This window comes from Crocuta crocuta, unplaced genomic scaffold, assembly GCF_008692635.1.
Source record: "Crocuta crocuta isolate KB4526 unplaced genomic scaffold, BGI_CrCroc_1.0 scaffold145, whole genome shotgun sequence".
Lineage (NCBI taxonomy): Eukaryota > Metazoa > Chordata > Mammalia > Carnivora > Hyaenidae > Crocuta > Crocuta crocuta.
Window position 1 is genome coordinate 5,746,273 of NW_027530857.1, and position 19,609 is coordinate 5,765,881.

The following is a 19,609-nucleotide window of genomic DNA, read 5'->3' on the forward strand; positions in this document are numbered from 1 at the left end:
AAAAACAAAACAAAAACTCCATATTAACACAAATGTGTCAAAGGAACACAGGGACCAACTGTGTGAAAGAGCTCCCAACGGCCAATGCTGGAATAATTTGAGCAAGAAAATAGATAATGGTAATATTGAATTGTAACCCATAGACTACAATATACTTCTATGAGTCCCTACTGATATAAATAAGTTACTGAATACATAAGTGAGTCCCTACTGATATAAATAAGTTACTGAATACATAAGTAAATAGGAAGAACAGATCAATATTTTCAGGTAGAAGAATTCCAAATAATTTATGTAGCTCTTTCACACTTACAGAGATACAAGTTAACTCCTCATTCTTTAAGTGTGAGCAGTGCACAGTGACTTTCTTTCCAAGAGTGGAGTATGGAAAGGGAGGAGAAAAAGAGTAACTTAATAGTGGAAAACTTGAAAAACACCACCTCATACCAGATGATCATGGTCAATATCAATAGTGAGAAGTTATATTGATGCATTTACTCTTGATGTGATGTGATAAGAAGGGCATCTGACCTCTGGTTTTTCTCCCCCAAGCCCACAACCCAGTCTAATCACGGGAAATATATCAGAGAACTCCCAACTGAGGACATCCTACCAAGTACCTGACCAGCTCTCCTCAAAACTGTCAATTAAAAACAAGAAAATGTGAGAAACTGTCACAAACTAAGAGGAGCCTTGGGAGACGTGACAATTAAGTGCAGTGTGATGAGATCCTGGGACAGAAAAAGAACATTAGGGAAAATCTGAGGAAATCATAATAACTTCTAGGCTTTAGTTAATATTAATGTATTAATATTAGTTCATGAATTGTAACAAATGTGATATGCTCATGTAAGATAGATGTTAATACGGGAAACTTACTATGGGATGCATGGGAACTCCCCATAGAATCTTCAGAAGAATTCTACAAATATAAAACGGTCCTAAGGTGAAAAGCCTATTTTTAAAAATAATAAAATAAATTTCACTATACAAATAGTGAAAATAATAAAAGAATTTGCAATATGCCTGCAAAAGTGAAGTTGACCCAGGCAGAGACAAAGATAATGAAAGCTGTATGAAATGTTAAATTGACCACCTAAATTCTTGCTCCAGGACACGATCATCAGCCTAAGCTTGGTATCCATATCTCAGCACCCCTTCTCCCACAGGGCTTGTTACCAGTTAACAGAATCCTCTCTCCATCCCATATTACTAGCCCCACACCAGAACTCAGCAAGTTAATCCAATAAGAAAATCTATGGTAACAGAAAACGGGAAAAGAATAATTAAGCAACACATCAGGTGTGGTCATTTGGAGGCAAGATGCTATCGTCCTTGAAGACTCTCAAAGTGGGGTTGTCAAATAAGAATGGGGAGGGACAGTGTCCAGCAGCACATGCTTATTAAGATAGGCGATGCTCTGTCTCTCTTCCCTTATGCATAGCTATACACTTAAAGGAGGTCTTACCTTTCTGGAAAGGAAGTGGGAAGTCAGTCACCAGATTTCCCATAATACAGAGGACCAGCCAGTAAGAACTCATAGAAATAGCCATGAAAAAGATCAAATTGCATTAGTCTTCAGAAGACAGTGTCATAGACCTTTCCTATTTTATGAGCTTTCATCTACCTGGGAGATCACTGCTGCGTGTGTGCTTTCTATTAAGTTCTTCTATGAAATCATGTCATTTTCTATTTCCTCTATAAGGCCCATGACAAAGACAGCTTCCTGGATGAGCATCGTATTAATATACTAAGGAGAAATGGTATTCAAAGGACTCTCTGAAATACCAGGGCCAAATTACATTGGCTTTTGTGAAGCAGGCATACCTCATCCATTTCATCTCTAGCTAGTTATTCCAGTAGCTGCCTCTTAAAAAATCATTTAAATCAAACCATACTTCCCCTTACAGACAGACGAAATCACTTGCAGCTAATCCATCTCCTACTTTATTGCCCATAGAAATGAAGAACAGGTTGCAAAAGCACACTGGCTGGGAGACAGCAGCCATCCGTTTTCTTATAGTATACAAGTTTGATCGTGTTTGCCTAATTATCCCATTAACCTGTACCTAAAGATCCAATTACTCCAGCTGTGGGTGATTGAATAAAGGGCAATTGCAACAGATACCAGGCAGGGGACATGTGCATTCCTCATCTGTAAGGTTTGTAACTGCTGGTTCAGTCTTTCACCAAGAAATTCCTATGGCGCAAAGATAACTGAAGTGTTTGCAGAGTGCAGTTTCTAAACTGGTAAACATTCATTTAAATTCTAAATGTTTTATGATGAATCAAGGTACTCCTTCTTCTAAGTTCACATTTGTGCTATTCCCATCACTTTCCTCAAAGGATTTTTAAAAATCAAGCCTAGTGAACCGTATTCTTCCCAAGCACTGTTTCTCCAATTCAGGTATTTACCATCAGATAAAGAAAGGTCTCTAATTCAAGATAAGGATGTATGAACCAAGGATCTAGGCTTTCTTTGGGTGTGATTAAGTGTAAATTATTCACTTGAGCATAATTTTCCTATAAAAATAATTCTGTATTACATAGCTAGCATAAATATCTGGTTATGGTTCCAGATCTCAAATGGACCCTCAATGCTGGCCACAAATCCTTACATTTTTTCCAGTTAGAGCCGCACAGAAACTCACAAGCTTTTTGTCCCTTCACCTTAAATCTCAAATCCCACCATCTCTACTGGCAGTCTGAACAAGGGGCTCATCCAACCTCATAGTGAAGTAGACGTCATCATCAAAAGGCCATCGAATATCTGCTACACCACTTCAGCCACACCTGGTGTCTCCTCCTTGTACTTTCATCAAAGACTCATTCATTACCTAAATCTTAGTCTCTCTTATCTCCCCAGACACCTCTTTACTCCATTGATTATCTTCTCATTCCTACATCTTCTGCTACTACCTCTCCCTATCAGCTTCTTTTCATTAACATTTATATAACCTCAAGACATTGCTGTCGTTAAAGTTGTTTTTTTATGTCTTCATTTTATTTTGAGAGACAGAGACAGAGGGCGAGCGGGGGAGGGGCAGAGGGGCAGATGAATGGATGAACAAAATATGGTGTATACGTACAATGAGATATTATTCATTCTTAAAAGTAAGGAAATTTTGACATATGCTACAACATGGATAAATCTTGAGAATATTATGCTAAAATAAGTCAGTTACAAAGATAAATACTGTATGATTCCACTTTTGTCAGATAGCTAGAGTCATCAAATTTACAGAGATAGAAACGAGAATGGTGATTACCAGGGGTGGGGGGGAAAGAGGAATGGGGTGTTGCTGCTTAATAGATAGAGCTCCCTTTTTTCAAGGTGAGAGGAGTTCTGGAGATTGGTTGCACAACCGTGTGAATGTCCTTAATACTATCAAACTATATACTTAAAAATGGTCAAGATGGGAGCGTCTGGGTGGCTCAGTCAGTTAAGTGCCTGACTTCAGCTCTGGTCATGATCTCACCGTTTGTGAGTTCAAGCCCTATGTTGGGCTGTGTGCTGACAGCTCAGAGATTAGAGCCTGCTTTGGATTCTGTGTCTCCCTCTCTTTCTGCTCCTCTCTGCTCATGCTTCCTCAAAAATAAACAGTAAAAAAAAACTGTTTTAATAGTCAAGATGTAAGTATTGTTATATTTTATAATTAGTAAAAGTTTAAAAACTATATATTTCCCTTTCCTCTTCTATTTTTCTCCATAGCATTTACTACCAACTACTATGTATTTTACTTATGTGTTTTGTTTATTATCTGTCTCTCCCCACTAGAATGTAAAGCACATGAGGGCAGGGATTTTCCTCTGTTTGGTATACTGGTGTATCTCCAGTGCTTCAAACAGTGTCTTGTGTGTATTGGTTAGTAACCAGAAGTCTTTGAATTTTGAGTGCTTTAATACATTTTCTGTACTTTTTCTGGTGCTTTCCCTAAATGTCAATTCAGTTCTGTCATTTGTCCTCTTAACATCTCAATCTGTATGATCTCTGTGGGAGCTCTCATTCATTTTAATTACTAACAAGTTCATACCTCTAAAAAAATGTACCTAGAGTTTATATTTCTCTTCTGGGATTCAGACCCTTATGTCTACTAAATATCTGCATTTGGCTCATGTCCCATTCACCTCAAAGTCAACAGCTTTAAAACAGAGCTCATCTTCTCCCTCAGATCAGCTCTCCTTTCTGTGTTCTTTTGCAACAAATTTCCCTCAGTTTCCAAGATGGCAACCTGACAAACATCATGGACTCCTCATTCTTTTCTATTTTCTACATAAAATCCCAAGAAGGCCTGTAATGTATACCCTCTAGATATTTATTGAATCGGTTCATTTTAGATTTTTTTTCAAGTTTTGAGCTAGTGCTGACAAGGCTGCTATGAAATTCTTCTCCATTTCTTTTTGATGAATAAATAAATGAACTTTTAAGGATATGTAAATAAGAATAGAATTCCTTGGTCATTAGATAGCTGTATGTTTGGCTTTAGTGGATACTAATGAATTCCTAACATGTACCAAAGTATACTCCCTCCAGAACTATATTAGAGCTCCAATTGGTCTATATCATTTCAGTTTGGTATCATCAGTCTTTTTAATTTTTACCATTCTAGTAGGTATATAACAGTATCACTTTGTGGCTTTATTTGTATGTCTCCCAATGACTAATAATATCAAGAAAATTTTGATATATTTGGGGACCATTTGTATATCTTCTCTTGTAAAGTGCTTGTTCAAATTTTGCCCATTTTTTTACATAGCATGATCTGTGTTTTCCTTAATTTACAGAAGTTTCTATACATTATAGATGCAAGTTCTTTGCATCTATAGTGCTCATATGAAATACATGAGCACTAATATAATCTCCCATTCTATTATTGCTTTTTCACTCTTAATGATGGATTTAATGAAAAGGGGTTCTTAATTCTAGTGTAATTCATTTATCAATTTTTCTTTTATTGTCAGATTTTTCATGTACTGTTGAATACAATTTTGATTATCCTAAAATCTTAAAGATATTCTCTTATTTTATCATCTAGAAACTTTATGTCTTCCTTTCCCATATACTTACAATCTACCTAGAATTGATTATTTTATATGATATGAGGAAGAAGTAACGATTATTCTTTCCATATAAATATCCAATTGTCCCCTATCTTTTCTAGGATTCATCCTCGGACTTATTGACTTCTTACTTTTTTTCTATCTTTACACAAATATCAAACTGCCATACTACCAGCTTTATAATATATTTGACAAGTAGCAGTATAGTTCTTTCAAATATGTTGTTTTTATTTAAAATTATTTTGGTTACTCTGGGTTCTTTCAAATTCTGAATAGACTTTAGAATCATCTTATAAATTTCTATAAGAGCTGCTTCTATTTTTCTTGTTGCTGAATTAAGTCTATAGCTCAATGTTTGACATACTTCAATACTGAATCACCTAATCATGAGTATGGCATGTTCCCCAATTTATTTAGGTATTTAAATATATAGGTCAATAATATGTTATAGGTTTTTTTGTGTAGAATTTTGAATGTCTTTTAGTAGATTTGTTCTTTGGATTTGACACATCTTTGTTATTGTAAATGTGCCATTTACTTTTATGTTTTAATTTCTTTCAGAATATAAAAATACATTGGTTTTAACTTGCTAAATTTCCTTTTTCATTCCAGTAGGTTACTTGTAGATTTTTAAGGTGATTTTCTACATTTTAATTATATTTTCTGTGAATAACATAGAAATAGGCCTTAAATTTTTTTCCTTATCTTATTGTACTGAGACTTACAGTAAAATGTTGAACAGAAGTTGTGGTACCAGCCATCCTTGTTTCTATTTCCAAAATAGTTTTCTTGAATGAAAAACTTGCACAGAAGATAAGATTTCATGCATCTTAAAGCATGCCCCTTCTCTCTAGGATTTTGAAGCCTCAAATCCTGGATATCTTGATAATTCTCTAGTGCCTTCATACAGAGTTTTTCTTTTTTCTTTAATTTTATTTGAGAGAGCACACACATGTGCGAGCAGGGGAGAAGGGCATAGGGAGAGAAAGAAAGGGAGAGAGGGAGAGAGAGAGAAAAAAAAAAATCCCAAGCAGGTTCCATGCTCAGCACAGAGCTCAACACAGGGCTTGATCCCACAACCCTGGGATTATGGCCTGAGCAGAAATCAAGAGTCAGCTGCTCAAGTGACTGAGTGACTCAGGCATTCCCATACAGATCATTTTTCTATTTAGCCAGCTTACTTAGCTGTTCTTACAAGAAATGTGGCCAAATATAAGCTATCCCATCATTACTGGAAACAAGAATGTTAATAAGTTCTTTTGACCCTACATTACTCCTAAAGAAATCATGCTTCATTTTGCCTTCCTGGGCATTTTAAACACAGGCTGAAGATAACTTTTAATTGAAAATATGTGGAACACACCAATATTGAAGCCCCAGGAAGAGAAATCAAGGAATCAATCCTATTTCTAATTATACTAAAAGCCATAGAAATAAACCTAAGAGGCAAAAAATATGTACTCTGAAAAGTATGGAACATTTATAAAAGGAATTGAAGAAGACACAAAGAAATGGAAAAGCATACCATGTTCATGGATTGGAAGAACAAATATTGTTAAAAGGTCTATACTACCCAAAGCAATCTACACATTTAGTGCAATCCCTATAAAAATAACACCAGCATTCTTCATAGAGCTAGAACAAACAATCCTATAATTTGTGTGGAACCACAAAAGCAGTCTTGAAAAAGCAAAGCAAAGCTGGAGGCATCACAATTTTGGACCTCAAGCTATATTACAAAGCTGTAGTCATCAAGACAGTATGGTACTGGAACAAAAACATACACATAGATCAGTGTTAACAGAATAGAAAACCCAGAAATGGACCCACAACTATATTGTCAACTAATTTTTGACAAAGCAGGAAAGAAGACCCACTAGAGAAAAGACAGTCTTTTCAGCAAATGGTGTTGGGAAAACTGCACAGCAACATGCAGAAGAATGAAACTGGACCACACACAAAGATAAATTTTTATACCACACATAAAAATAAATTAAAAATGAAAGATTTCATGTGAGGCAGGAAATCACCAAAATCTTACAGAAGAAAACAGGCAGCAACCTCTTTGACCGCAGTTGTAGCAGCCTCTTACTTGACATGTCTTCAGAGGCAAGGGACACAAAAGCAAAAATGACCTATTAGGACTTCATCAGGGTAAAAAGCTTCTGCACAGTGAGGGGTGCCTGGGTGTCTCAGTTGGTTAAGCGTCCAACTTCAGCCCAAGTCATGATCTCACTGTTTGTGGGTTCAGGCCCCACGTCGGGCTCTCTGCTGACACCTTAGAGCCTGGAGCCTGCTTCGGATTCTGTGTTTTTCTCTTTCTCTGCCCTTCTGCTGCTCCTGCTCTGTCTGATTCTCAAAAATAAACAAACACTAATTAAAAAAAATTTTTTTAAGCTTTCTGCACAGTGAAGGAAACAATCAACAAAACTACAAGGCAGCCTACAGAATGGGAGAAAATATCTGCAAATGACATAGATGATAAAGGGTTACTATCCAAAATCTATAAAGAACTGATACAACTCAACACCCAAAAAAACAGATAATCCAGTTAAGAAATGGGCAGAAGACATGAACAGACATTTTTCCAAAGAAGACATCTAGATAGCCAACAGACACATGAAAAGATGCTCAACATCACTAATAATCAGGGAAATACAAATCAAAACCATGATGAAATACCACCTCACACCTGTCAGAATGACTAAAATTAACAACGCAGTAAACAACAGATGTTGGCAAGAATGTAGGGAAAGGAGAACCCTTCTACCCTGTTGGTGGGAATGCAAACTGGTCCAGCAACTCTGAGAAAGAGTATGGATGTTCCTCAAAAAAGTTAAAAATAGAACTAACCTATGACCCAGCAATTGCACTACTTAATATTTACCCAAAGGATAAAAAAAAAATACAGATTTGAAGGGACACATGCATCCCCAGTGTTTACAGCAGAACTGTCAAAAATACCCAAATTAAATAGACAAACAAGAGCCCAAATGTCCATCAACTGATGGAGAAAGAAGATGTGGTATATATACACAATAGAATATTACTCAGCCATCAAAAAGAATGAACTCTTGCCATTTGCAGCGATGTGGATGGAACTACAGTGTATTATACTAAGAGAAATCAGTCAAAGACAAATACCATATGTTATCATGCATATATGGACTTTAATAAACAAAACAGATGAACATAGGAGAAGAAGGAAAAAGACAGGGGAGCAACCATAAAAGGCTTTTAACTATAGAGGACAAATTGCCGGTTAATGGGGAGGAGGTGGGGGATGGACTCAACGAGTGATGGGTATCAAGGAGAGCATTTGTGTTGAGCACTGGGTGTTATATGTAAGTGATGAATCACTAAATCTTACTCCTGAAATCAAACCACAGTATATGTTAACTAACTAGAATTTAAATAGTTTTGAAACAAAAAAGATGCTGAAAATAATTTTTTGGTTATTTACCACCTCTTATCATCGTTAATATATATGTGACCAGTTGCATGTATATAATTTAATACAATCACATGATAAACAAAAGAAAATATATGGGAATTGTTCCACACCATTTAATTTTTAATATAGCTTATATCAATGAATAAGTTATGAATTTCTATGAAGAAATTTTGCTAATAATTGGCTCATAAAATATCTTGAAATCTTTTCTCATGTTCCATCCATGAATATAAAGCAGGTTTTAAAGACTGCTGTCCATTTTTTACTGAATCTGACAGCAAGAAAGTCCACATTCTATTTTTATCATCACTAGTATTATAAAATATTTACTGTCTTGGATAAGTGTCACTACACAAACTGAAAATAAAGCTAACCCATGGTGGTTTTAATTAAAAAAAAAAAAGAAAGAAAGAAAAGAAAATGCTCCTACATTAAACCCAAATCCTTTGCTACAATCAAAACATCATCCTTTTGGCATTCATTGATCTCCCATCTCTTGACAGAGACAGAATACTATGAGAAGACTTTTAAAATTATTTTCTAGGAATTGTCTGACTCCAGTATGAAAGAAACAATAGGAAGTGGTGTGCTTAGCCCTAACATTATTAGATTTTGTTAATTTACTTCTCCAAACAGCCCTGGTATCCACATATACAATGTAAAAGTACATGAACCTTATCCAGATCAATAGTTCATTTATGCACAGAAGATGGAGAGAATAAAACACAGCATCATATAGTTTAAGTTCAAAAGGAAGGTATATTCATATAGCACTTGAGTTTACAAAGCCGCTCCACACGTCTTAATTGAATTGGTTTTGACAATTACCTATGCGATATATTTGACAATAATAATAACAACTAACATTCATTGAGGACAGTTGCCTTCTACTACAGCATGTGTCTTTATAATACCAGTTGCTCCTAGGCAATTTGCAAACACACGTACAATAGCACTATAACATGAAAGTACTTGTGATGGTTCTAGTACCTAGGTCGTAAGTAAGATCTGGTATAACAGGATTATAACTATAACCAGAAGGACTGCACAGAAACCAGAAAAGACCAAAAACAAAAAAAAGAAGAAAAAAGTCAAAAGTCTCACTTTATCACGTTTCAAAACTTACTATAAAAACCACAGTAGCCAAGATGCCATGGTACTGTTAAAAGCGAGGCAAACAGGTCAATGGAATGGAGTTCCATTGCATAGGGTTCAGAAATAAACAAACACAAATACAGTCAAGTGGTTTTGACAAAGAATCAAAGGAAATTCAGTGGAAATAGTGTAGTCTCTTCAAAAATAGTACTAGAACAATTTGATGTCCATAGACAAAAACATTAGCCTCAACATATGCCTTATACAAAAAATTAACTCAACATAAATCATAGACTCAATATAAATCATGTAAAATATAAAATTATAAAAATTCTGAAGAAAAGTACAGGAGAGAGTCTGCATGACTAATGATCTGGAGAGGAGTTTTTAACAACCTCATAGACCCAAACCTTAAAACTTAAAAAAAAAGGATAGATTTTATTAATATTTAAAACTTCTACTCTTTAAGAGACCCTGTTCAGAGAATGGAAAGGCAAACCACAGAATGGAAGAAATATTTACCAATCACATACTTGGTAAATAACTTGTATCCAGAATATATAAATATTCTAAACCCAACAATAAGAAAACAAAAAGAATAAACACAGGCAAAAGATTTAAACAGACACTTAACCAAAATTTGGCAATACATGTGCAGATGAGCATTTGAGAGATTCTCACCATCATTTGTCACTTGGAAATTGAAAGTTAAATTCACAGTGAGATACCAATCTATATTCATTAGAATAACTAAACTACCTTTTAAAAACCTAAAAATATCAAACACTGGGGAGGATACAAAGCAACAAAGACTCTCATCACGGCTGGTGAGAAGGCAAAATAGTATAGTCATTTTGGAAGAGACTTTGGTGGGTTATTATCAAGTGAAACATAGATTTACCATTTGATCCAGTAATTGTGTACCTAGGTCTTTATTCAAGTGAAATAGAGGCTTGTATTCACAAGCTGTACACGATGTGCACGGCAGCTTTACTCATAATTACCCAGAACTGGAAGCAACCAAGATGTCCTTCAAATGATGAGTATGTAAACAAGCTGTTACATCAATACAACAGAAATTACATAATAATTAAAAGCTCAGAGCTTAAGGAAATAGGAAAGGATGGCTTAAAAGGGAGGCTGAAGGAAGTCTTTATGGTAATGGAAATGTTCTCTGTGGTTCTGGAGTAGTGGACAAAACCTGTGGAAACATATATTCAGAATGAGTGGACATTAATACACACATATGAAAAACACAATCAAACAGAATGTCAGGGGGAATCCCAGGATGGAATGCAGAGTGTGACAAATGGATCTGTACTACAAATGTGTAACTAACCTCAGTGGAGGGTCAGTGGGGAATGAAAGGGCTGAACTTGTGAAATAACTTTGAAAATAGTGTTTGACTAGAGACTGTGAGGTTAAGTCCAGACAGAAGGAACTTTACATAAAGACTGTACTCTAGTTGGTAATTTTTTTCTTATGACAGAATGAGTTAGCAATATGCCTTAAATGTGCAGTAGAGTCAAACAGATTAGTAAATGGATGGTGGGTGGTGAGAGCCAGGTTTCTCACTGTCAAAGAGAGAAGTTACAGATAATCACGGGTAAGAGGGAACTAGAATGATCCATGTGGTAATGAATTAGAGTCAGAGATATAAATTCATGATTAGTTTATTATACGTACAGATGACAGATGCAGAGATAATTAGGGATATAATACACAGATTAATATATACCCATATATTTCATAATTCCGCCTAAAAGGCCTAGAAGGAGTAACAGCGTAGTAGCAGTGAGCACACTCAGTACCCAAATCTTGGTTTCTATGTACTATTCTACAATGACAGGAACCAGAGCTTCTTAGATGAATAGTTTATTCTAGGACTGTAACAGGAATATTATAAATTGAGCCCAGAGAACTTTTAGGGCCAGAAAGTAAGGAGATGGTCAAAAAAGAACATCAAAGGACACAAAAGCCAATCTGAAAGTGCTCCCAGTCGCCAAAGCTGAAAGGACTTGAGCAAAAAAAATAATATTAATAAATAAATAAATAAATAAAGCATGCTGTATGGTATTATACCTCAAAAGATAAAATAAATACTGGATTCATCAGGTGAATCCATACTGATGTAAATAAATAATTACAAAAATAATTAATGGGGGTAAAGAGCCAAATTTTCCTTATAAAAGGATTCCAAATAATATATGAAATAGAACTTAATTTCCCCCCTCCTCCTGACTGTGGGCTGGGATTAGTGTTTTGCTTCCAGAGGAGAGAGCCTGTAAAGTTACAGTGGAGAAACTGACAAACACATGGGTTTGTCACATGGGTAATTTGTGTCCCTGACATATGATGAGAAGGGCATCTCGCCCTGTGGTATTCTTCTCCCAAAACTATAACTGCTGTCCAATCATGACAAAAACAGCAGGCAAACTCAACTGAGGGCATTCTACAAAATACCTGACCAATTCCTCTTAAAAACTCCAAGGTGGTGAAAAATAGAAAGACTATGACACTGTCACAGACCACAAGAGGCTAAAGACACATGAAGAAGGCAACCTGGATGGGAGCCTGGAACAGAAAAGGACAGGGGCTGAAAAATTGTTGAAATCTGTATAAATTATGAAATTCAGTTCATTAAAATATACCAATGTTTTCTTGATTATGACAAGCATATCATAGTAATGTAAAATATTAACGCAAGGAGAAACTGAGTGAGGAGTTTGGGAATTCTGATTATCTTTGCAACTTTACTGTAAATCTAAAATTATTACAAGATAAAAAGATCATTTTAAAATATCTTAGATATAGTTAAAAATAGGAAACTAAAAAATTCAACTCTACAAAATTATTTTTAACCTTCTGATGTTGAGTATAATTTGTGATTTGCCTTGTATAAATTTTTTAATTTAAAAATATGAGAAGATAATAATTTTAATTTTATATTTACTCTGAATTTTATATTTGACGAAAATACAAATTTGGGGAACTTAAAATACATTCAGCTTATTACTGGATAGAAGATATTATGTGAAATTCTTGATTATAAAGGCAAAAAAACATTTTGGTAGGGGGGAGGGGAAATGGTCAATACAAGGGCTGACAACTTCCTGCTTCTCTGCCTGAGATCTTTCTCTAGTGCCATGGGATCTTGCTCAAACAGTGCACAGAACAGCCCAAAGCATGGAGAATGTAATACTCTCAGAGACAATCATCAACTAAAGAGGGTCAGCATCAGTGAATAAATCCCCTCAGCTTTCCTGTCTCACTGTGCACAATTCTTACATGTGGACTGCACTAATGAGGGGCACTAATGAAAATGCATTCAGGTTAATCAGCTATTATTAGAAAGGAGAAATAATTTCAGAAATGCTTCAGAGGAAAATAAACTAATCAACCTCCAAACGTGCCTTTGGCATAGAAAATTAATTTCCTGTAATTGAACTACATATTAAAGAGAAATAACTTTATCATGAACATGTACAAAGGCAAAAGTGGGTTTAGCTTTTTGGATTTTGTTTTCTTTGTTTTGTTTTGTTTTTAAATTAGAGATATTTGTCCAAGGGAGACGGAGTCCCAGTTGTCCATATTGGTGAGCTCTTCTCAATCATCTACTTTTCGGCTTTTCCCCCCCATTCCTGTCTCAATTCCTTGCTCTCTTGTGCTTCCAGGGATAATATCCTAAACAAGTTACCGATACCAACGTCCTTTCCTCAAGGCCTGCTTTGGTGGGGAAACATCACTGTACAAGCAAGAGAACACTCAGATATGGGCAAAAATGAAATTCATCCAGCTCTGCTCTGTTGCGAATTTTTAATCATACTACGGCCCATCGATACTTTTATTTGTAATTTAGCAAACTTGTTAGCTAGATATATAACTTTAAAACTATGTAGACATACAATGGGTGGGTTGTCTACTCCGAGCTGCAAAATGTGTGAGACAGAACTGTCATCAGGGAGCACTAAGTCATGTCTAGGCTTCTGACTAGCAGGGAGCCTCTTTATCCATCCACAAGTGAGGAAGCATCCATGGGCCCTTTCCAAATTTCAGATTAGAGTTTGATAAAACATATTTAGTAGTAGCTCCTCATTGGAAGAATAAAATTAGGAGTCTTTCTGGTCATCAAAAGAGGGGAGTATTTCGCTATGCCATTCTCCTAGGAACCAATGGCAGCTGGGTCAGCACTGTGTGTCTCATAGCAAAGAAACTTCTGGAAAACCCCATGTCTCTCTCTAGTGCAAGTGCCCTATATCTATCAGGAAAAATGTGCTGGGTATCTCTTTTGAGGAGGTAATAAAGTTCTGGCTTACTGACTAGAGTTTTACTGATAACACACCCCCTTCAAGCCACGTCTCTTTAAAAGAAAAAATGGCAGTGTAAGAGCTTTCTATTGACAACCATTTCATTCATTCATTCATTCATTCAGTATAGACTCATACATTCTTATATTACTTCTATTTTATTCTATGGATTACAATCCATAACATTACTGGTTTTGTGCTCAAACTGTGCAAGGTTAGTGGAGCTCCCTCAAGCCAGCCCCAGTGTCATTTTGACACATCCTCATCTTTCTCAAGAAACTCCATGCTTTCTTGTTCCACAAGACAGTCCAAACTTCTCTTGCAGTTTCCCATCCCCAGCCCTGGAATCAGCCATTCTTCAAGAATCCAGGCTCTTCATACTAGAAACTAGTGTTCAGAGCTAATTAATAAAGATGGAATTATGGAATTAGAAAATCATGATTTGGCAACCACTGTGGTAACAAATGCTTGAGACAAGAATCATCAGTGGATGCTAAAATGACTATGTGAAAGTCTGGTGAGGGACAGAACAATTACATATGTCCCCACGAAATACTTATTAATGACAGAGAAAAAATAGTAACCTTAAAGTGACACCAATAGTAATAGGAGAAATATGTTAGACATCATCTTAATGAAGCGATAAAAACTACCATCATCCAGTCATGTTCATAATGACTTCATGGGCCTCCCTATATACTTTGCTGAGAACACAGTTTCACTTTATGACAATCTTGCAAAAACACATAATCTAAATCAAATAATGAGGAAACACTAGACAAATACAAATTGAAGGATATTCTACAAAATTGCTGGTCTGTGCTCTGAAAATATATCAAGGTTACGAAAAGCAAAGAAAAATCAAGGAATTGCTCCAGAGTAGAGCAAACAAGACAGACTATATAATGCAACTTATGATTGAATCCTGGTGACAATTTTTTCCCCATAAAAGGCATAAATGAGATAATGGCTGAAATTTGAATAAATTCTATAAGTTAGTTATTCGTATATTATCAGTATTAATATTAGATTAATGTAATGATTTTCACCCTTGTACTATGGTTTTGTAATAAAACATGATTCTTAGCTAATATATGCTAAGATGTTTGGTGGTAAAGGGCATCATGTTTGCAACTTACTCTCAAATGGTTCAAAAATACTGCATATGTTTGTTTTTATGTCACCACACACATACATAAGAATTGGAGGAACAAGAGAAAAAGAGAGAAGACAACAAAGGAGATGTGATACAATGTCAACGATTGGGGTATCTTAGTGAGGGATATATGGGAGTGTTTTGTTCTGTGTTTGCAACTGGCCTATAACTGTGAAATTATTTCAAAATGAAAACTTACAAAGATAACACAAAAAAACCCCTCAAAATGGATTAGAGACATGAATGTGAGACTTGAAACCATAAAAATCCTAGAAGAGAGCCCAGGCAGTAACATCTCTGACATGGGCTGTAGCAAGCAGTACTTTTCTAGATGAATCCCTGAGGCAAAGGAAATAAAAGCAAAAATAAACTATTGGGACTTGATCAAAATAAAAAGCTTCTGCACAGTAAAAGAAACCATCAGCAAAACTGAAAAGTGGCCTGCAGAATGGGAGAAGACATTTGCAAATCGACACATCTGATAAAGGGTTAGTATCCAAAATATATAATGAACTTAGCAAACTCATACTCAAAAAATAATCTAATTTAATAATGAATAGAAGACATGAACAGACATTTCTCCAAAGAAGACATACAGATGGCCAACGGATACATGAAAAAATGCTCAACATCAATCATCATCACAGGAATGCAAATTAAAACTATAATGAGATATCAACTCATACCTGTCACAATGGCTAAAATCAACAACACAAGAAACAACAGGTATCGGCAAAGATGTGAAGAAAAGGGAACCCTCATGTGCTGTTGATGGGAATGCAAATTGGTAGAGCCACTGTGTATGTGGAGAACAGTATGGAGTTTCCTTAAAAAGTTAAAAATAAAACCACCCTATCATCCAGTAATTGTACTACTCGGTATTTACTCAAACAAAAAAAAAAAAACACAACACACCACAACACACACAGGGGGAGAGAGAGAGAGAGAGAGAGAGAGGCACTGCAGTGCAGCCCACAAAAACACATGGCAAAGATGACTGCATGGAGAATTTTCCAAAATTCAAAGCGGTTGGATTATAGCCGTGGGATTATAAAATTCGTTTTTGTTTTCTATACTATTCAAAATATATAATTAAACATATACATATATATATATATGTATGTTCCATTTTGTAGGCTCTTCCTGGGACAAAATCATAGAACTTCCTTCGTCCCCATATGCATTTAGGACCTTACTTGTTTCCTTGAACTGATAATCTCACCACTTTCACTGCTCAATGTTTGTTCTTTTCATTGTTTGGGTACATGCCCTCATGAGACTAAGAAAATTACTTCTAGGGCCAGAATATTACCCAAAGTGTGCATAACTAGCTTAACTCTATATCCAAGATGAAAGTGTATCCTAGAGAGGCTAAACTATGTTGGAAAGAGTAGAATTAATCAGAGCAAAAGGCTGCTGATTTATAAATGCTGTTATAAACAAGAAATTGTGATAACATAACATGTAGAAAAAAGAGAATATTTTCCTTATGTGTGGTCAACAAATGTTTATTTTCTTGACTTTATGAATAAGTAATGGACAAGAAAAGGACAGAAACATTCTTTTAAAAGTAATTTAGAGATAGATACTATTGAAAACAATAGTAATGCCCCTCAAAGAAATTAAAAATTGAAGTACCATAAAACCCAATAATTTCCCTGCTAGGTATCTACCTGAAGAAAAAAAATATATATATATATATTTCAAAATACGATGTATCCCTATGTTTACTGCAGTGTTATTTACAATAGTAAATGTATGGAAACAACCTAAGTGCCATTGATGGATAAATGGATAAAGAAGATGTGTGTGTGTGTGTGTGTGTGTGTGTGTGTGTGTATGTTCGCGTATGTGTATAATACACAATAAAATATTACCCATCCATTAAAAAATCAATGGAATTTTGCCATTCATGACAACATGGATAGACCTATAGAGTATTATGGTAAATGATATAAGGCAGACAGAAAAAAAAAGACAAATACTATATGATTTCACTTATATGTGGAAACTAAATACAAAACAAATGAAGAGACAAAAAGCAGAAATAAACTCATAAATACAAAGAATAAACTAGTAGCTTCCAGAGAGGAGGTGGGTGGGAGGGATGGGAAATAAGTAAAGAGGATTAAGAGGTGAAAATGTCTACTTATACAATAAATATTACACAAGGGTNAAAAAAAAAAAACCACAAAAACACTAATTCAGAGGGATACATGCATCCCTAAGTTTCTAGCAACATTATTTACAATAGTGAAATTATGGAAGCAGGCCAAGTGTCCACCAATGGATAAATAGATAAAAAAGAGTTGAGGGGCGTCCGGGTGGCTTAGTCGGTTTAGCGTCCGACTTTCGCTCAGGTCATGACCTCACGGTTCATGGGTTCGAGCCCCATGTCGGGCTCTGTGCTGACTGCCAGCTCAGAGCCTGGAGCCTGTTTCGGAGTCTGTGACTCCCTCTCTCTCTGACCCTCCCCTGCTCATGCTGTCTCTCTCTCTCCTAGAAATAAATAAAATATTTTTTTGAAAAAATTTAAAAAAAAAGAGTTGAGAAGAGGGGAATATTACTCAGCCATAAAAAGAAATGAAATCTTGCCATTCATAATGACATGGATGGAGCTTAGTATTATGCCAAGTGAAGTCAGTCAGAGAAAGACAAACACCATGTGATTTCATTCATGTGTGGAATTTAAGAAACAAAACAAATGACTAAAGAGGAAAAAAAAGAAAGAGTGAGAAAGAGAGGCTGAGAAAGAGAAACCAAGAAACAGACTCTGAACTCTAGAGAGTTACCAGATGGGAGGGGGGTTGGGGGGATGGGTGAAATAGATGAAGGGATTAAGAGTACACTTATCTTGATGAGCACCTGGTGAGGTATGGAGGTGTTGAATCACTATATTGTACACCTGAAACTAATATGACACTGTATGCTAACTATACCAGAATTAAAATAAAATAAAGTTTTTTTTTTTAAAAAAGCTACAAAGATAAAATAATATAGGTTGTGCCAAGACTATATTCTGTACTAAGAATCCCTAGGGAGGCTTGGAAGTACTAGCCTAATACAAAGTCTCAGAGAATGAGCACTTTTGACTCAAATATCTCACTGGGCAGTTCTTTCATAGAGACCACAATGAGGAAACTAAGCCTACAGTTGTGCAACATGGCAGTACCTTTTCTACCACACTCAAAAAAGTGGAAGAAATGGCACTTATATTCATGTTTCTTGACCCATGATAAATTTAATGCCTTTTCCCATTAAACCATACCCCTTGCTTGAAATTGAGTTTCAAGATTTTCAGGTTCCTAATCCTATAGCATTTGAATGTATCTGAATGAAATTTTCACGTGAAAATAAAATACCAACTTCTTGAATCATTTTTAAAGGGCAAATTAGGGAACAATGATTTATAAGCTCACCCCATAGTGTATCTGTATTCATGTTATATAAGAAATCTTCTCAGCCCTAATAACTCTGTGGGTATCTGACAAGTTCTGGGGATACATAACAGATAGCCCTCTAAGAATTTATGCAGGGACCAAGACAGAGCTCTGTGAGTATTCATTCAAGTTAACCAACTATTATTAGAAAGGAAAGGAATTTCAGATATGCTTCAGAAGAAAATAAATGAATAGCTTGTAAACATGATTTTGGCGTAGAAATTTAGTTTCCTATATCAAAGTGAAGCAACTTCTTTGGGCAAAGAAAGCAAAACTGAGTTTTTTTGAGTTAAACACGTTCCTTGTTTCTAAAAATATTGTGGTGTATCCTACAAACAATCATGATTAAAAACTTCCTAGTGGTTAGACAGTCACTCAAAGCCCAAGTAGATCGGCTGTGCCTTTACAGGTTGGTCAGGGAAGAATCAAAACACTTCCTATTTGTTGTATTTCCACTTTCATTCACTTTGATGTTAGACAGAAGATTTCTGGTCATAGGCGTGCCATTTTCTTTACTATTTCCTAAGAAAAGAAAGCTTCTCTGAATTTTCCAGGCTTGCAGGAAGCATTAATAAATCAGATGGCAATGGTAATGCATTTTAAATACTCATTAACCCTCCCTTTCTCCGCCATCGTGGCGTGTGTGGTTAACTGTTCCCCATCATGTCTTCTCACATGACTTTTAGGATCAAGCCATTCCTGGTCAAGAAACAAAAGCAGAATCATCCCATTCCCCAGTGGATTTGGATAAAAACTTGTAATAAAATCAGGTACAGTTCCAAGAGGAGACTTTGGAGAACCAAGTGGAGTCTATAAGGGATCACACAAAAGATGGCGTATGTACTTATGCTGCATGAAGGTCACATGCTCATTTCACTCTGTAAACATCACTCCTATCTGAACAATAGACATGTTTTATTGGGAAAATGATTTTTCTGTTACTCGGCTTCTGCACCAGTGGTTTGGGTTCAGTAATTCATACATGAGACTTTTTGTTTGAAAATAATAATAAAAAATAAAGTAAAATCACTCATTAAATGCTCTTTCTTCAAAGAGAGGAAGGTTTGAAACTATATTCTCCACTGTGAATTCCCTA

General features: G+C 35.6%; 1 protein-coding gene across 1 annotated transcript; it reads left to right on the plus strand.

Annotated features, from left to right (window-relative positions):
• Nucleotides 1–19,176: 19,176 nt before the first annotated feature.
• LOC144235974 (large ribosomal subunit protein eL39-like) lies at nucleotides 19,177–19,329 on the plus strand. Its single transcript, XM_077769588.1, has one exon. It carries the CDS (start codon nucleotides 19,177–19,179, stop codon nucleotides 19,327–19,329), a length of 153 nt encoding a protein of 50 aa, XP_077625714.1.
• Nucleotides 19,330–19,609: the final 280 nt, after the last annotated feature.